Below are 20301 nucleotides of genomic sequence, written 5' to 3' on the forward strand. Positions count from 1 at the left end.
AGTAGTAACAACAGTAGTAACATTAGCAACAGTAACACCAGTAGTAACAGAAGTAACAACAGTAGTAACACCGGTAGTAACAGTAACAACAACAGTAGTAACAGCAGTAGTAACAACAGTAGTACACCAATTGATTTACAAATTGACCTGTTGCCAAATCCCTCTATTTGACTACTGCACTGTACTATTCTTCATGTGATGGAGAATAGTAAAAAATGCAATAGGCAAATGATAGGGCCTACATTTGGCAGCAGGTTCCCTTATTGATAAAGGAACTAAAATGGAGTTTGTGGAATTATCTCCCTGTGTAAATAAAGGGGATTGCATTCTCTATTATTATATTACCAGGGAACAGATATTGATTTATAATTTGCAGCCACTCAGAGGTAATTACAGTCTGTAAGTTTATCTGAAACATGAATAATTTCGCCTTTGTTTTCTCACACATTTTTTTCCCGTGCATACAAAGTATCCCTTTTAGAGAAACAACAATAGGACGTGCCGAGTGTCTATTAGGGCTGTTCTGTATGCAATCCCTGGGCCTGTCTGATGTTTTGTGCCGTTCCTCATCACAGAGCTATGGGCTATGCTTTTCATTTCCTCAGCCATAACAAAGCGATGCCTCCAGCCTCTCCTGTGGTAATAATAAATGATCATATTATGTCATAATAAGCAGTTTCCATGACCACTCCATTTTTTAAGGAGAATTTATTTATTTTTCTGGCCACCATTTTTTGTTTTTACAGCTTTTTGTTGTTGTGACAAATACATTTCACATACATGGTAATTTTATACAAAGTAATTTATGTTTATATATAGATATATATATAACATTTTGGACAGATAATACATTTATAACCCTCTGCTACTCTCAACCCATCTCAGCCCCTTTTGTTTTCCATGTGCCGCATATTTTAACTGTGCTGTGATGTCTAACATGAATTTTCAACCTTTCTAAAGGCATATTATCCACAGATTGTACGTTAAAGTTGAATATTTTTCCTAAGAGTATTATTATTATTATTATTATTATTATTATTATATTGTTGATTGACTGACCATTACTGCTATTTGTAGGGTCCATTTTAAAAGATTGTGATTTTTCAGCCATTCCTGAATCTGTGACCAGGAAGAACCTACACGGGGACAATATCAGAATAAATACTCTAACGATTCAGTTTTTTCACAGCAACATCTGCAGAGCTGAGACCGTTATATACCCCATGTACTGTATATAACAGTCCGTTGGTGGCCAAAATGCTGTATTATAATTTAAATAGAAAAATATGTTGTTTTGTGTTTTGTGTATCAGTTCAGTTGTTTTGTGTATCAGTTCATACAGTATACAGTGTTTTGTATACAGTTGTTTTGCGTTTTGTGTATCAGTTCATACAGTATACCATGCGCCATGGAATCGGTACATCGAACATTTCCTCCCAGCTATTTTGCAACCTGTATGGTGCAGCTGTAAAAAAAAAAAAATTGTCTTCAAAAGGAAACTGGTATATTTTTCAATTTATGCCCCATCTTTTTAAGCCAATTTTGGTCTTTAAAAAGGTCCAATTGCAGCCGTTTTTATCTCATCATATCATTACTGTGAATGCGTTCCATTAAAATGGTGAAAAGAAACAAAAATAGCTTCTTAGCAAAGAGCAATTTTTCTAGCAAGAATTTTGCTAGGACTGTCTGGGAGTGGTCTGAGTGCGGAGGGGAAAACTAGCTGTTATTTCGAGAGGTTTGAATCTCACCTTCTCATAGATGTATTAACTAATCTCACCAGGCAGGCCAAAACTCCATCCCACCAAAACAGGCAAAAGTTAGTTTTTTTTCCTTTTTCTATTCAAACAGCTGTTACACTAAAAAATGCATTATCATAATTTCACAGTATTATTCCAACCTCATTGTGTGGAAATATATACAAAACATAGCAAAAATCTCATTTTTCACTACACTGGACCTTTAATATATGGCAGACAAACAAGTTCCTTACCTTCTCATCCTTCTACTTGCCTCCTCCATTTTTTTTGCAGTAATGCTGCAATCAGTAGGTTGTAACTTTGGATCGAGAATGTTTTTTTTCTTCATTTTTAAATTTTTTATCAATCAGTATATTTGAGTTTAACCATAGGTTGTTGTTCTGTATTTTCTGGAGGATAACATGTTCAAAGTATTGTAAACAATTTACAAGGTTTCATTTTCAATTAACCAAAAATGTGAAGTTGTCATCTGTATAAAAAAAAAAAAGACATTTTTGAACAAAGGATGAACCTTTCTTAGTAATCTACTGGAATACCAGTTTATGCTTAAATATAACTTACATATGAGTGAAGCTTTTAGTGAGAGGTTTAATGCTTTTAATATATAATAAATTGTATCTTTGTATAGCATAAGAGATCTATCAATCATTTTAATGTGCACGCAAAAAAAAAAAACACAAAACATTGAAACAATTTAAAGAAAAATTGACCTGCAATAGAGCATTCTGGGAAATATGATATTGATGACCGTGGCTTTTGAGACTGACGTACCTTCATATTCAAAGTATTGGATAAAACATTTTACAATTAAATTACATGATCCTCTTATGTCTCCTAAAAGCTACTGAACAGTACCATGTGAGATCATTGTGTACCTCAGAAGGTGTATTTTTTAAAAATATTTTCAGTACCCTAACCGTAACCCTTTTTTTTTCCCCCTGAAAGTGTACACACATTTCCTGCATTTTTTTTTTCAGCTCGCAGTGCACTTCGGCACCATCCACGCAAAGAACAAGCGCACGGAAGAAGGAGAGAGTAGTACATCTCATACTGCACAGGTAAACCTATACCCGAAGCACGTAATATACATCCCATACACCTTCCTGTAAAAAAAACAGGTCATATATAATAGATCCATAAATGGTAGGTTCCCGTCAGAACAAACACACAGCGATCTGACCTGATGATTGGATCCACAACAAAGGCTAAGATTACACATTTAATCTTCAGTTACCGTCTGTTTAGACATGTCGACGGAAAGGAACGAACACACACACACACACACACACACACACACACACACACACACACACACACACAAGCACACACACACACACACACACACACACACACACACACACACACACACACACACACACACACACACACACACACACACACACACACACACACACACACACACACACACACACACACACACACACACACACACACACACACACACACACACACACACACACACACACACACACACACACACACACACACACACACACACACACACACACACACACATTCTCTTTAGTATTAGTTAACAGTTTGTTGATTCATTTCCGTTCAACGTGTGGTTTTTACCCACAGCTTCCTGTTTGCATAGTAACCACAAGCATATTGAAGGTAGGCTCTGCTGAATGCTTAGTTCCCAGAGCTGCCAATCAAGTCATAGAAATGTGGTACTATTGGGGGGGGGGGGGACAAAACTGCAGTGAGTTGACTCCTCTCTGGTCTCCTTCCTGGGTTAAGTTGGGTGGGCATCCTCAGTGTGGCTACATCTGGGAAGGGAGGTGGAGGCTATGGAGTCTCTGGTCCAATTCAGGAAGTGTTACTGTGTTATTATGAAGTTGTTACTGTAAGCCTTTACTGTAATTGCTACCGTTTCAGTAACAAAACAAAAAATAAAAAATAAAAAGCTGTGTAGAAAGTCAGCATGTGAACTTTGAAACCTCATAACTTTTCATTGAAAGTAGATCTGATTAGCCTATTGCTTTCCTGATGGGACTGTTCACATCATTTATATGTTTTAGAGTTGATGAAAAGCAAAGGAGAATTCAGAAACACTTATCAACTCTATACAGTAAAGGGTTGTTTTTTTTAAGGTCAAGCCTTCACCACAGTGTGTGTGTGTGTGTGTGTGTGTTGCATGACGAGGCTCAAGTAGAACACATTTTACAACATATCACTAAATGTATGTGGACACCTGGTCGTCGAACATTTCATTCCATAAATCATGGGGATTAATATGGAGTTGGTCCCCCCCCCCCTTTTCTGCTATAAACAGCCTCCTCCACTCTTCTGGGAAGGCTTTCCACTAGATGTTGGAACATTGCTGTGGGGACTTGCTTCCATTCAGCCACAAGAGCGTTAGTGAGGTCGGGCACTGATGTTGGGCGATTAAGCCTGGCTTGCAGTCGGCGTTCCAATTCATGTCAAAATATGGGTTTGAGGTCAGTCAAGTTCTTCCACACCGATCTCGACAAACTATTTTGGACCTCACTTTGTGCACAGGGGCATTGTCATGCTGAAACAGGAAAAGGCCCTTCCCCAAACTGTTGCCACAACGTTAGAAGCACAGAATCGTCTAGAAGGTAATTTTATTCTGTAGCATTAAGATTTCTCGTCACCAGAACTAAGGGGCCTGAACCATGAAAAACAGCCCCAGAACATTACTTCTCATCCACCAAACTTTACAGTTGGCACTACGCATTGGGGCAGGTAGCGTTCTCCTGGCATCTGCCAAACCCAGATTCTTCCGTCCGGACTTCCAGCTGTTGAAGCGTGATTCATCACTCCAGAGAACGCGTTTCCACTACTACAAAGTCCAATGGCGGCGAGCTTTACATCACTCCAGCCGATGCTTGGCATTGCGCATGGTGATCTAAGGCTTGTGTGAGGCTGATCTGCCATGGAAACCATTTTCAGTAACGCCATTCTATGTCTATGGAGATTGCATGGCTGCATGCTCGATTTTATACCGCTGTCAGCAATGGGTGTGGCTGAAACAGCCGAATCCACTAATTTGAAGGGGTGTCCATATACACAATAGTATAATTCATGACAATAACAGGACAGGAGTCTCCAAAATGAACACGTTTTCTTTATTTCAAACTAAAACAATGGAAATCCGTAACATAATTCTAATTTGAGGTACAATATAATGCGTCCACATAAAAAAAAAACTTAAATGAACAGTATTGATCTTATTCTGTCAGCTGAAAGCACTGGTCAGTTGAACTGATAACCAGTTGAAACGAAATAAAAATAAAATCACATATGAACGTGATTTAAGCTACAGTGTACCAAATTCATGTCCGACCGTCTATATCTTTCCGTTAAACCCTTTCATGGCAGCAGTGGACCATCAAAACGTATAGCAGAGCAAAGATGATATCAAAAGCACATTACTGAAATAGAGTTCTCTTTACAGAGCACCACCTCTTGTCTTGTCCTCCATCCATCCATCCATCCCTCCCTCACCACCAAAATAAGTAGCTCTTCAGTGATTTCAACATTTTTAACTCAATAATTACCATGTTTGCCAGATAGGGAGGGTCTGCTGTATAGGCCCGGGACACAGAGTCAAGGAGGAGTGCTGACTACTAATTAAACACGGTGAAAGGGATACTTACTAGTGTGTGTGTGCACGTGCGTGTCTCATCTGTGCTATACTGTGCAGTACAGTCACCATAGGAACAAGCAACATCTGGTCTGCCTTGCAGTACACACAGAACCACAAAACCACTAGAGAACCAGCACTTACAACCTTCTCAGACAGAACTCAACATGGTCATTTACCATCAGATGGGCATCATGTGCTTCTCACTGGAAGACATCTGTGTTTTCTATACAGCACAATGAGAGACAGACTTCCTTTCTGAGCGTGTAGATTTTGTTAAGATGTACAGCAAGGACTGTAGATGTGAGCTGCGGAAAAAAAAAGAGGGTAAGTGGATTGGTTGACAACAGTCCTCGTTTCCTAAAAATTCCTCTCAAAGCCCATTGGAGGAGAGGATCCAAGGTCCCTCCCTCGGACCTCCTCGTCAAATGAGCTTTGAAAGGAATTGAGGAAGGACGTAGGAGGCAAAGATTTCACAGCTAGTAACATTTTCAGACATAGCCAAGAGGTGGTGTGGATTCACAGATCCAGCCTGGGAATCCAGTTAGACTAGAGCAGTGTTTTTTCTCCTTCGGGGACCCCGACTTTTCTACATTTTGTTGTAGCCCTGTACTTGCTCACCTGAATCACCTAGTCAAGGGCTTGGTAATTGGATAACAAGAGCTCCGAGACAGGCTCTGGAATAGTTCAAATACATGGGAGTCCCCAAGGAGAGGTTCGGAATCCACTGGTAGAGGATTGGAAAAAAAGTACTTACTATGACTGTGATATGGGGTTGTCCCACCTAGCTATCTGAAGATGAATGTACTGACTATGACTGTGATATGGGGTTGTCCCACCTAGCTATCTGAAGATGAATGTACTGACTATGACTGTGATATGGGGTTGTCCCACCTAGCTATCTGAAGATGAATGTACTGACTATGACGTGATATGGGGTTGTCCCACCTAGTTATCTGAAGATGAATGTACTGACTACGACTGTGATATGGGGTTGTCCCACCTAGCTATCTGGAGATCAATGTACTGACTATGACATGTGATATGGGGTTGTCCCACCTAGCTATCTGAAGATGAATGTACTGACTACGACATGTGATATGGGGTTGTCCCACCTAGCTATCTGGAGATCAATGTACTGACTATGACATGTGATATGGGGTTGTCCCACCTAGCTATCTGAAGATTAATGCACTAAGTGACTCTGGATAAGAGTGTCTGCTAAATGACTAAAATGTAAATGTTAAGGAACATGGGGACTGACATAGGCTTTCAAGGGAAGGCAGAGATCACGTGAAAAACACAAAATATCCATATCACGCACAAACATAGAAATATAATTTTCTCCCTGTTTTGTCAGAACTATAATAGCTTCATTCTGTTCATGACTAAACACCCATTTTGTCACCATTGACTCGACTGTATTATTGACTGCATGTTTGTTTTACTCCATGTGTAACTCTGTGTTGTTGTATGTGTCGAACTGCTTTGCTTTATCTTGGCCAGGTCGCAGTTGTAAATGAGAACTTGTTCTCAACTAGCCTACCTGGTTAAATAAAGGTGAAATAAAAAAATACAAAATGAACACATTGACCATGCATGATCACACCTGTGTTCTACTAGTATAAATGTGCTATAAAATATGCATTTACATGTGCCATATTTCAATACACAAAAGGACTATACCACATGCAATTGTCTAACATCAAAAAACCACAAATATCACAAATCCATATACAGAGCATTCAGAAAGTATTCAGACCCCTTGACATTTTTCCACATTTTGTTACAGACGTATTCTAAAATGGATTACATAAAAACAAATCATTATCTACACACAATACCCCATAATGCAGTGGACTTCATAATGACAAAGCGAAAAACAGTTAATTTTTTTTTAGAAATGTTTGCAAATAAAACTTCATTTACATGATAAGTATTCAGACCCGTTGCTATGAAACTCGGAATTGAGCTCAGGTGCATCCTGTTTCCATTGATCATCCTTGAGATGTTTCTACAACTTGGAGTCCAACTGTGGTAAATTCAATTGATTGGACATGATTTGGAAAGGCACACACCTGTCTATATAAGGTCCCACAGTTGACAGTGCATGTCAGAGCAAAAACCAAGCCATGAGGTCAAAAGGAATTGTACGTAGAGCTCCGAGACAGGATTGTGTCGAGGCACAGATCTGGGGAAGGGTACCAAAAAATTTCTGCAGCATTGAAGGTCCAAGAGCACAGTGGCCTCCCTCATTCTTAAATGGCGGAAGCTAGGAACCACCAAGACTCTTCCTAGAGCTGGCCGCCCGGCCAAACTGAGCAACCGGGGGAGAAGGGCCTTGGTCAGGGAGGTGACCAAGAACCCGATGGTCACTCTGACAGAGGTCTAGAGTTCCTCTGTGGAGATGGGAGAACCTTCCAGGAAGACAAGCATCTCTGCAGCACTCCACCAATCAGGCCTTTATGGTAGTGTGGCCAGATGAAAGCCACTCCTCAGTAAAAGGCACATGCCAGCCCTCTTGGGAGTTTGCCAAAAGGACCCTCAGACAATGAGAAACAAGATACTCTGGTCTGATGAAACCAAGATTGAACTCTTTGGTCTGAATGTCAAGCGTCACATCTGGAGGAAACCTGGCACCATCCCTATGGTGAAGCATGGTGGTGGCAGCATCATGCTGTGGGGATGTTTTCCGGCGGCAGGGACTGGGAGACTAGTCAGGATCGAGGGGAAGATGAACAGAGTAAAGTACAGAGAGATCCTTGATGAAAACCTGCTCCAGAGCACTCAACAAAGTACTGAGTAAAGGGTCTGAATACTTATTTAAATGTGATATTTTGTATATTTAATAAAATGTGTAAACATTTCTAAAAACCAGTTTTTGCTTTGTCATTGTGGGGTATTGTGATGTCATTGTGATGTCATTGTGGGGTATTGTGATGTCATTGTGGGGTATTGTGATGTCATTGTGGGGTATTGTGATGTCATTATGGGGTATTGTGTGTAGATTGATGGGGGGGGGATATTTAATACATAGTCTTATTCTAAAATGTAACTAAATGTGGGGGGGAAAAAATCAAGGGGTCTTAATACTTTCCAAATGCAAGACTTAGACCCCAGACACAACAAGTTACACAACATTAAAATGATCTTTAAAAATCACAGAATGAGACTTTAGAAAACGAAGAAATGTATACGTTTCCTGTTACGTTGAAAATAACAGCTCCACCACACAGCAGTAATACAGCACATGGCTACTTTATTTACATGTACAAGTATCAAGTGAATTGTATGTTGGTGGTGACTGTTGTTTGAAAACTTTAAGGCAAGACTAAAGATAGATATGGTGTGTATAAAAGTTGTGCCATGTCACCAATAAAGATGTCTCTGACTAACACTGGTATGCTCTGCTGGTCACATCGAAAGTACACAGTAAAAATGAAAACGAATGTTGTTCTCTCTCTACATAACCATGTTGACATTATTCCCAACCATCAACATAGAAAAAGAGATAATCTGTAACCAGGTGGCTGCTGTAGGATTCAAATCTAAAGTTATTTGTCACATGCTTTGTAAACAACAGGTATGGACTAACAGTGAAATGCTTACTTAATCTACTCCTGTTATTTATGAAGCATGTGACAAATAACATTTGATTAGCCTACACAATGTTCAAGTTAAACTTTACCATAAATACTAAATATTTCAGCGTAATTATACAGTAGGCCTACAGTATAAATATATTGATGGTGTGGCAAGTGACAATTAGCGTTTTCAAAGTTCTGTATCTTGATTGCTGCACTGCAAAACATTTTTTGGGGGGGACTGTAACAACAGTGGACTAATGAAACAAATGCCAATAATATATTTTTGGAGTGGAATTGACCTTCACTGTCAAACCTCTTGACAGAAACTTGCTGAATTAAAAAGGTTATCATCCCTGTAAAATGTCTATTCCCGATGCGCTTCATATTGTAAGCTCAATATCCCGTTAGGGGATGAGGCATCTATATCATGTACAGCATGTGTTCTCTATGCCCATTGGACAGACTGAAAAGCAGACCTATGACCTCCCTCAGTGTTCTGACCCAGCATTAAGAACAGACAGAATATATATATATATATATATATATATATATATATATATATATATATATATATATATATATATATATAGACGCTCATACACACATTATACCAGTCTGTCAGCTGGACAATGGCTTCACCATGAGGCAGCAGGTCAGATCACCTTTCAGTTTAGATACCAAGGGCAGCAGGTCAGACCACCTTTCAGTTTAGATACCAAGGGCAGCAGGTCAGATCACCTTTCAGTTTAGATACCAAGGGCAGCAGGTCAGATCACCTTTCAGTTTAGATACCAAGGGCAGCAGGCCAGATCACCTTTCAGTTTAGATACCAAGGGCAGCAGGTCAGACCACCTTTCAGTTTAGATACCAAGGGCAGCAGGTCAGATCATATAAATAGAAAATGAAAATGTCTGTTCTAGTAATTGTATTAGTCTGATTGTATTTTACTGTACCGCTCAGCCTTTACAGCAGTCTTCTACCTATAGCGGACATTCTGCTGGTTAAATGAGCAGCTGACAGAAGCAGAGAGAGACAGAGACAGAGAGAGAGAGACAGAGAGAGAGAGCGAGACAGTGAGAAAGAAAGAGAGAGAGCGAGAAAGAAAAAGAGAGAGAGCGAGAAAGAAAAAGAGAGAGAGCGAGAGAAAAAGAGAGAGAGCGCGAGAAAAAGAGAGAGAGCGCGAGAAAAAGAGAGAGAGCGCGAGAAAAAGAGAGAGAGCGAGAGAAAAAGAGAGAGAGAGAGAGAAAAAGAGAGAGAGCGAGAGAGAGAGAGCGAGAGAGAGAGAGAGCGAGAGAGAGAGAGCGAGAGAGAGAGAGAGCGAGAGAGAGAGCGAGAGAGAGAGAGAGAGCGAGAGAGAGAGCGAGAGAGAGAGAGAGAGAGAGAGAGAGAGCGAGAGAGAGAGCGAGAGCGAGAGCGAGAGCGAGAGAGAGAGAGAGAGAGAGAGCGAGAGAAAAGATATCCAGGTTTCACCTTAGTGCACAGGACCAGTAACAACGTCACCAACCAACACCATAAAAATGGAACATCTTTAAACTAACAAAGTCTTGGTCCTTGAGACTACAGTATATTCAAAATGAAACTACCAAAAGATCACATTTGAACAACAACAAAAAAAAACATTAAAATGACTACATACTAATACAGTATAGTGTTTTAAATTACTCTGTACATCTTGGATTGGTCCCAAAAAAACCTACCTATTTCCTATACAGTGCACTACTTTGATCAGGGCCCATAGGACTCTACTTTTGCTCAAAGGTAGTGCACTATAAATGGAATAAGGTGTTATTTGGGACGTAAGCACTAAGTCACGTGACTGGGTGGAAAGGAGGTACTGTACAAGAAAAACATTACTTCAAATGAATAAACTTGTTTTTTTTGTTTGTTTTTTTACCCAGAACCACCCACAAAAGTAGCATACAATATTTGGAGGAGGACAACAATCTCCCAGTTCACTTTCACAATCAGACTCTTTCTCATTTCCATATAGAGAACAAATGAGGCCACCAGACCACCATGTGTTGACTGGTGGGGTTATTGAAAACATCTGGAGTCTAACATACAGTAGAATGGGGCTGGATGGACCAAGCCCCTCCCACGTCACAGACACATCCCTGTTAAGCCCCTCCCCCACATCCCATCCCTGATAAGCACCGCCCCCACATCCATCCCTGTTAAGCACCTCCCACTCACAACCACATCCCTGATAAGCCCCGCCCCCACATCACATCCCTGATAAGCCCCGCCCCCACATCACATCCCTGATAAGCCCCGCCCCCACATCACATCCCTGATAAGCCCCGCCCCCACATCACATCCCTGATCAGAAAGTTGTAACATTACAGAAAGTCATACATGTAATGTATAGATCTGCCATGACGGTTTGTCATGTAGAACTGTGAATAATGTCAGCTCTACACATTACATTACTAGCTGCTTCATTCAATAAACCCCAGCTCCGTTTGGAATTAAATATCTGAAAGCACCCAGACAACCTAACCCACCCTGTGGGCCTCTGTCCCCTCCCCACCCCTCCCTGCTCTCAGATCTTCTTGGGTTGTCCTCTCTCCTCTGCCTCCTCTCAAATCGTCCTCTCTCCTCCCCTCCCTCTCAGATCTTCTTGGGCCGTCCTCTCTCCTCCCCTCCCTCTCAGATCATCTTGGGTCGTCCTCTCTACTCCCCTCCCTCTCAGATCTTCTTGGGTCGTACTCTCTCCTCCCTCTCAGATCTTCTTGGGCCGTCCTCTCCCCAGGTGGTAGTAATAGAAGAGAGTGACCAGGAGGAAGAGCACCTGGCTGAGGAGGAGGAGGATGGCAGCGTTGGGCAACGAGCCCATCTCCACCAGGGTGACCGACGTAACTGCAACAAGACAGGGTTGAGACAACAGTTAAAAAATGTTTTTATAAAACTCCCTCTCTCCCTCTCGCATAAAGAGACGTAGCGACTGACTGATTGATAGATAATGGATGACACTCAGTCCTGGAGATACAGTCCCTCATCGGTAATAAACTATGAAGAGGGATGAGACTTTTCAACAGTGGTAGCTGATCCAAACTCCAAACAGTACTACTGCGTCTCCAACACTAGAGGGAGCCGTTAGCCTATACACAATCTGAAGACGGTGGGCAGAACGGACAGCATGAAATACAGCAATAAGGTTCATTGAATAATAATAATAATAATATATACGGTAATAGATTTGCGGCATAAGCATGAATTTATATATTAAATACCAATATGAAAGAAGATGTGATCTCACCTAAAAACTGGACGGCAAAGTAGCATGCTTCACTTAGCAGAGTCCATTGAATGATGACCTTCTCTTGTGTATACACTCCATTCCACAAGATGAGGGACAGACCTGGAGGGGTCAGAGGTCATGGGTTATAGTTTAGTCCATTGAATGATGACCTTTCTCTTGTGTTTTACAACCCATTCCACAAGATAAGGGATAGAACTGTGGGAGGAAATGCCATCGGTAAGAGGTTAGGGGGGTCAAAGAGGTCACGTGACAAATGGTATGGAGACATTCCTACTCCAAATCTAAATAAATCTGAAAAATATACCCTCCTCATCTTCATTCACTGGGCATTCTTCATAACACTTATCTACATAAGATATCAACAAATATTTAATTTCAGGGCTCATGTTATCGTTAATAAGCTAGAATCTAGACAGGTCCAGGGCCAGTCTACATCATTTGGGGCCCGACCTACACGGGGTCTAATTTCCTGCAATTCTATACTTTTTGCCATGGGAGATTTGGTTGGGGGCCCCCTAGAGGGAGGGGGGGTTTTGCCATGGGAGATTTGGTTGGGGGCCCCCTAGAGGGAGGGGGGTTTTTGCCATGGGAGATTTGGTTGGGGGCCCCCTAGAGGGAGGGGGGTTTTTGCCATGGGAGATTTGGTTGGGGGCCCCCTAGAGGGAGGGGGGTTTTTGCCATGGGAGATTGGGTTGGGGGCCCCCTAGAGGGAGGTTTTTTTTTGCCATGGGAGATTGGGTTGGGGGCCCCCTAGCGAGATCGCTCCATAATGACCTTAGTAGTCCCAGGTTAATTTCACTACTTCTCCATAATGACCTTTAAATAAAAGAGGTCAACATTCACAAGGCAGCGGGGCAGATGGATTACCAGGCCCTGTACTCAGATCACGTGTGGACTAATTGGCAAGTGTCTTCACTGACATTTTTAACCTCTCTCTGACTGAGTCTGTAATACCTAAATGTTTCAAGCAGACCACCAGAGTCCCTATGCCCAAGAAAGTGAAGGTAACCTGTCTAAATGACTACTGCCCATCGCACTCACGTCGGTAGCCATGAAGTGCTTTGAAAGGCTGGTCATGTCTCATATCAACACCATCATCCCGGAAAACCGTAGACCCTCTCCAATTCACATATCGCGCCAACAGATCCACAGATGATGCAATCTCAATCACACTCCACACTGCCCTTGCCCACCTGGACAAAAGGAACACCTACGTGAGAATGCTATTCATTGACTACAGCTTGGTGTTCAACACCATAGTATCCTCAAAGCTCATCACTAAGCTAATGACCCTGGGACTAAACAACTCCCTCTGCAACTGGATCTTGGACTTCCTGACGGGCCGCCCCCAGGTGGTAAGAGTAAGCAACAACACATCTGCCACAGCTGATCCTCAACACGGGGGCCCCTCAGTGGTGCGTGCTTAGTCCCCTCCTGTACTCCCTGTTCACCCATGACTCCATGGCCAGGCATGACGCCAACACCATCATTAAGTTTGCTGACGACACAACAGTGGTAGGCCTGATCACCGACGACGATGAGACAGCCTATAGGGAGGAGGTCAAAGAACTGGCAGTGTGGTGCCAGGACAACAACCTCTCCCTCAATGTGAGCAAGACAAAAGGAGCTGATCGTGGACTACAAGAAATGTCAGGCCGAACAGGCCTCCATTAACATCGACGGGGATGTAGTGGAGCGGGTCGAGAGTTTCGAGTTCCTTGGTGTCCGCATCACCAACAAACTATCATGATCCAAACACACCAAGGCAATCATGAAGAGGGCACGACAAAACCAAATCCTCAAAGTTCCACAGCTGCACCATTGAGAGCATCCTGACCGGTTGCGTCACCGCCTGGTATGGCAACGGCTTGGCATCTGACTGTAAGGCGCTACAGAGGATAGTGCGTATGGCCCAATGCATCACTGGGGCCAAGCTTCCTGCTATCCAAGACCTGTATAGTGCATTCATAAAGTATTCAGACACCTTGACTTATTCCACATTGTTACGTTACAGCCTTATTCTAAAATATATATATTTTTAAATACAAAATTCAGAAAAAACTTATTTACATAATAAGTATTCAGACCCTTTGCTGTGAGACTCAAAATTGAGCTCAGGTGCATCCTGTTTCCATTGGTCATCCTTGAAATGTTTATACAACTTGATTGAAGCCCACCTGTGATAAATTCAATTGATTGGACATGATTTGGAAAAGGCACACACCTGTCTAAGGTCCCACAGTTGACAGTGCATGTCAGAGCAAAAACCAAGCCATGAGGTCGAAGGAATTGTCTGTAGAGCTCCAAGACAGGATTGTGTCGAGGCACAGATTTGGGGAAGGGTACCAAAACATTTCTGCAGCATTGAAGGTCCCCAAGAACACAATGGCCTCCATCGTTCTTAAATGGAAGACGTTTGGAACCACCAAGACTCTTGCTAGAGCTGGCCGCCCGGACAAACTGAGCAATCAGGGAAGAAAGGCCTTGGTCAGGGAGGTGACCAAGAACCCGATGGTCACTGACAGAGCTCCTCTGTGGACATGGGAGAACCTACCAGAAGGACAAGCATCTCTGCATCATTCCACCCATCAGGCCTTTATGGTAGAGTGGCCAGACTGAAGCCACTCCTCAGTAAAAGGGACATGACAGCCCGCTTGGAATTTGCCAAAAGGCACAAAGGACTCTCAGACCATGAGAAACAAGATTCTCTGGTCTGATGAAACCAAGATTGAACTCTTTGGCCTGAATGACAAGCGTCATGTCTGGAGGAAACCTGGCACCATCCCTATGGTGAAGCATGGTGGTGGCAGCATCATGCTGTGGGGATATTTTTCAGCGGCTGAGACTGGGAGACTAGTCAGGATCAAGGGAAAGATGAACGGAGCAATTGAGCGCTCAGAGCACAAAGGTTCACCTTCCAACAAGTCAACGACCCTAAGCACACAGTCAAGACAACGCAGGAGTGGCTTCGGGACAAGTCTCTGAATGTCCTTTAGTGGCCCAGCCAGAGCCCGGACTTGAACCCGATCAAAAATCTGTGGAGAGATCTGAAAATAGCTGTGCAGCGACGCTCCCCATCCAACCTGACAGAGCTCGAGAGGGTCTTCAGAAAAGAATGGAAAATCTCCCCAAATACAGGTGTGCTAAGTTTGTAGTGTCATACCCAAGAAGATGAGTCTGTAAAGGGTAAACGGTCTGAATACTTATGTAAATGTGATACGTTTCTTTATTTGTAATACATTTGCAAAGGTTTCTAAAAAATAAAAGTTTTGCTTCATCATTATGGGGTATTGTGATGTCATTGTGGGGTATTGTGATGTCATTGTGGGGTATTGTGATGTCATTGTGGGGTATTGTGATGTCATTGTGGGGTATTGTCTGTAGATTGATGGGGAAAACAATGTAATCCATTTTAGAATAAGGCTGTAACGTAACAAATTGTGGAAAAAGTCAAAGGGTCTGAATACTTTCTGAATGCACTGTAGAACAACTGAAATGTCCAAAATCTATTTCTAGGAAGGCCCCCAAAAAATTGTGAAAGACACCAGTCACCCAAGTCATTAACTAGTCACTTTACCCCTACCAACATGTACAAATTACCTGGACTAACCTGTACCCCCGCACATTGACTCGGTACCGGTACCCCCCGTACAGAACCTCGTTATTGTCATGTAATCTTACTGTGTTACTTTTTATTCGAATTTTTACTTTAGTTTATTTAGCGAATATTTTCTTAACTATTTCTTGAACTGCATTGTTGGTTACGGGCTTGTAAGTAAGCATTTCACGGTAAGGTGTACACACACACACCTGTAGTATTCAGCGCATGTGACAAATACAATTTGATTTGATTCCATAATGACTTTAGTAGTCCCTGGTTAATTTCACTACTTCTCCATAATGACCTTAGTATTCCCAGGTTCCAACAGTGGGATTTATGTTCATCTCACAGTAGGCTTGTTATGTAAAACCTTGCTAGATCTCTCTCTCTCTCTCTACTTTTCTGTCTATGGTGTCACAGTCGCCACAACCTGTTCAGAGAAACAGACCTGGGTTCAGTTTTTCAGACAATTCCATTAGTTCTACGGTGCCAGGCAAGCTCAATTAAAACATAGCTAAACTATTTGAAAGAAAACAAATACTATTTGAACCCTGAACTGAACCAGCGCCAACATAACATTAAATGACTGACTGAACACACCTGACTGGCATGATTTAAGGTCAAATGAACGCGATTATAATAATAAATTCTCATCTTCAATCCAATTCCTGTGGCGTGGAGGGCAGTATTGGCAAGGCACACCCGTACAGTCTGCATCGTTCATTGTGCCGTTGGCACCAAAGAGCGAGGATAGAAATTCTCCAATTAAATGTGTAATTAAATAAGCGAGCCGCTGCACAAAACACTGAACAGTACGACCAGAAGTACATCTAAATGATATATACCTTTTGTCCATGCATGTATATCTGGCTGAGAGATGCTTGTCCTGTTCTTCTGTGATAACATGCACTCTATTATGACTCAAACTACAGTTAGTCACATGGTCATATAGACGAGGACAGAGATGGACATGAAGGCCTCACATAAAGCATCCAAACACATGGACATGTGGGAGGGACAGAGATGGACATGAAGTCCTCACATAAAGCATCCAAACACATGGACATGTGGGAGGGACAGAGATGGACATGTGGGAGGGACAGAGATGGACATGTGGGAGGGACAGAGATGGACATGTGGGAGGGACAGAGATGGACATGTGGGAGGGACAGAGATGCACATGTGGGAGGGACAGAGATGGACATGTGGGAGGGACAGAGATGCACATGAAGGCCTCGCATAAAGCATCCAATTCATGGACGACACTAATATAGTGGGAAGAATAGAGAACATCACAAGTGTGTGTGTGTGTGTGTGTTACAGTGTATATGTACCATATACAGATGAACAGCACAAGGAAGTAGCAGTGTGTGTGTGCGTACAGTGTATGTGTGTGTGTGTGTGTGTGTGTGTGTGTGTGTATACTGACTGAGTATTGCTCCTCCATAGAGCCTGATAGAGATGCTGGTGTTGTGGGTCTCTTCTTCAAACACCACCTCATAGAGCTGGTTGGGACACACCAGGGCCTGCAGAGAGGAGACAACACTTATATACACACTACACAGCATGCACTATAGCAGGAGGGGGGGCCACTTCCTCTCTAAAATACAGCAACAACAATGAACAGATTGTGCAACATGGACAACATGAACCATTGTAGTAATACAGTGGGGTATAGTTTCTGGTGGCGGCGCGTAGCTCGACGGACCAAAGGCAGCTGTCTAGACTAACGCTCCAAGAAAGCTCGTTCTGTTTATCCCAAAGTCACCAGGCTGGTTCCACCAGCATTAAACAGAGGACAACTTCATTTACTATGTAACTATTTATTATCTTCCTGTACCCCCCCCCCCCAGTAAGGCCATTCAGCTCCACTACTAGATAATGAAGACAATTCAGCTCCATTTAAATTTAGGATGCAGACAAAAGCACAGCTGTTCCTCCCAGGTATCCCCATAGAGAGAGCTAGTGTAGCCGTGATCCCCATAGAGAGAGATAGTGTAGCCGTGATCCCCATAGAGAGATAGTGTAGCCGTGATCCCCATAGAGAGATAGTGTAGCCGTGATCCCCATAGAGAGAGATAGTGTAGCCGTGATCCCCATAGAGAGATAGTGTAGCCGTGATCCCCATAGAGAGAGATAGTGTAGCCGTGATCCCCATAGAGAGATAGTGTAGCCGTGATCCCCATAGAGAGAGATAGTGTAGCCGTGATCCCCATAGAGAGATAGTGTAGCCGTGATCCCCATAGAGAGAGATAGTGTAGCCGTGATCCCCATAGAGAGAGATAGTGTAGCCGTGATCCCCATAGAGAGAGATAGTGTAGCCGTGATCCCCATAGAGAGAGATAGTGTAGCCGTGATCCCCATAGAGAGAGATAGTGTAGCCGTGATCACCATAGAGAGAGATAGTGTAGCCGTGATCCCCATAGAGAGAGATAGTGATATATTTTCATTTAACACTTTTTTGGTTACTACATGATTCCATAGTTTTGATGCCTTCATTATTACCAACATTTTCCCGGCCGCCAAAGACATGGATGTGGATTATGGCAGCCCCCCCTTCCCCCCACACCTCTCTGATTAAATGTGGAAGACACATTTCAGTTGAATACATTCAGTTGTACAACTGACTAGGTCTCCCCCCTTTCCCTGTACAACTGACTAGGTATCCCCCCTTTCCCTGTACAACTGACTAGGTATCCCCCCCTTAACCTGTACAACTGACTAGGTATCCCCCCTTTCCCTATATAACTGACTAGGTATCCCCCCCTTTCCCTGTACAACTGACTAGGTATCCCCCCCTTTCCCTGTACAACTGACTAGGTATCCCCCCTTTCCCTGTACAACTGACTAGGTATCCCCCCTTTCCCTGTACAACTGACTAGGTATCCCCCCCTTTCCCTGTACAACTGACTAGGTATCCCCCCTTTCCCTGTACAACTGACTAGGTATCCCCCCCTTTCCCTATACAACTGACTAGGTATCCCCCCTTTCCCTGTACAACTGACTAGGTATCCCCCCTTTCCCTGTACAACTGACTAGGTATCCCCCTTTCCCTATACAACTGACTAGGTATCCCCCTTTCCCTATACAACTGACTAGGTATCCCCCCCTTTCCCTGTACAACTGACTAGGTATCCCCCCTTAACCTGTACAACTGACTAGGTATCCCCCTTTCCCTGTACAACTGACTAGGTATCCCCCTTTCCCTATACAACTGACTAGGTATCCCCCTTTCCCTATACAACTGACTAGGTATCCCCCCTTTCCCTGTACAACTGACTAGGTATCCCCCCTTAACCTGTACAACTGACTAGGTATCCCCCTTTCCCTATACAACTGGCTAGGTATCCCCCCCTTTCCCTGTACAACTGGCTAGGTATCCCCCCCTTTCCCTGTACAACTGACTAGGTATCCCCCCTTTCCCTGTACAACTGACTAGGTATCCCCCCTTTCCCTGTACAACTGACTAGGTATCCCCCCTTTCCCTGTACAACTGACTAGGTATCCCCCCCCTTTCCCTATACAACTGACTAGGTATCCCCCCTTTCCCTGTACAACTGGCTAGGTATCCCCCCTTTCCCTATACAACTGACTAGGTATCCCCCCTTTCCCTGTACAACTGGCTAGGTATCCCCCCCTTTCCCTATACAACTGGCTAGGTATCCCTCCCTTTCCCTGTACAACTGACTAGGTATCCTCCCTTTCCCTGTACAACTGACTAGGTATCCCCCCCTTAACCTGTACAACTGACTAGGTATCCCCCCTTTCCCTATACAACTGACTAGGTATCCCCCCCTTAACCTGTACAACTGACTAGGTATCCCCCCCTTAACCTGTACAACTGACTAGGTATCCCCCCTTTCCCTATACAACTGACTAGGTATCCCCCTTTCCCTGTACAACTGACTAGGTATCCCCCCTTTCCCTATACAACTGACTAGGTATCCCCCTTTCCCTGTACAACTGACTAGGTATCCCCCCTTAACCTGTACAACTGGCTAGGTATCCCCCTTTCCCTGTACAACTGACTAGGTATCCCCCCTTTCCCTGTACAACTGGCTAGGTATCCCCCCCTTAACCTGTACAACTGGCTAGGTACCCCCCTTTCCCTGTACAACTGACTAGGTATCCCCCCTTAACCTGTACAACTGGCTAGGTATCCCCCCCTTAACCTGTACAACTGGCTAGGTACCCCCCTTTCCCTGTACAACTGACTAGGTATCCCCCCTTAACCTGTACAACTGGCTAGGTATCCCCCTTTCCCTATACAACTGACTAGGTATCCCCCCTTTCCCTGTAGAACTGACTAGGTATCCCCCCTTTCCCTGTACAACTGACTAGGTATCCCCCCTTTCCCTGTACAACTGACTAGGTATCCCCCCTTTCCCTGTACAACTGACTAGGTATCCCCCCTTTCCCTGTACAACTGACTAGGTATCCCCCCTTTCCCTATACAACTG

At 43.3% G+C, this 20301-nt stretch overlaps 1 protein-coding gene across 4 annotated transcripts in view; it reads right to left on the reverse strand.

The window, feature by feature from the left end:
- Positions 1–10832: 10832 nt before the first annotated feature.
- Positions 10833–20301, reverse strand: part of tp53i11b (tumor protein p53 inducible protein 11b) — a 99659-nt gene continuing 90190 nt past the window's right edge. For all 4 annotated transcript variants that reach the window (XM_014125948.2, XM_045688572.1, XM_045688571.1 and 1 more), the window contains 3 exons: positions 17271–17367; positions 12238–12339; positions 10833–11837 (listed from right to left, as the gene is read on the reverse strand). In XM_014125948.2, the coding sequence (XP_013981423.2) occupies positions 11701–11837; positions 12238–12339; positions 17271–17367 (336 nt within the window). In that variant the 3' untranslated portion in view covers positions 10833–11700. The remainder of the gene's footprint in view (positions 11838–12237; positions 12340–17270; positions 17368–20301) is intronic.

This window comes from Salmo salar, chromosome ssa10, assembly GCF_905237065.1.
Source record: "Salmo salar chromosome ssa10, Ssal_v3.1, whole genome shotgun sequence".
NCBI lineage: Eukaryota > Metazoa > Chordata > Actinopteri > Salmoniformes > Salmonidae > Salmo > Salmo salar.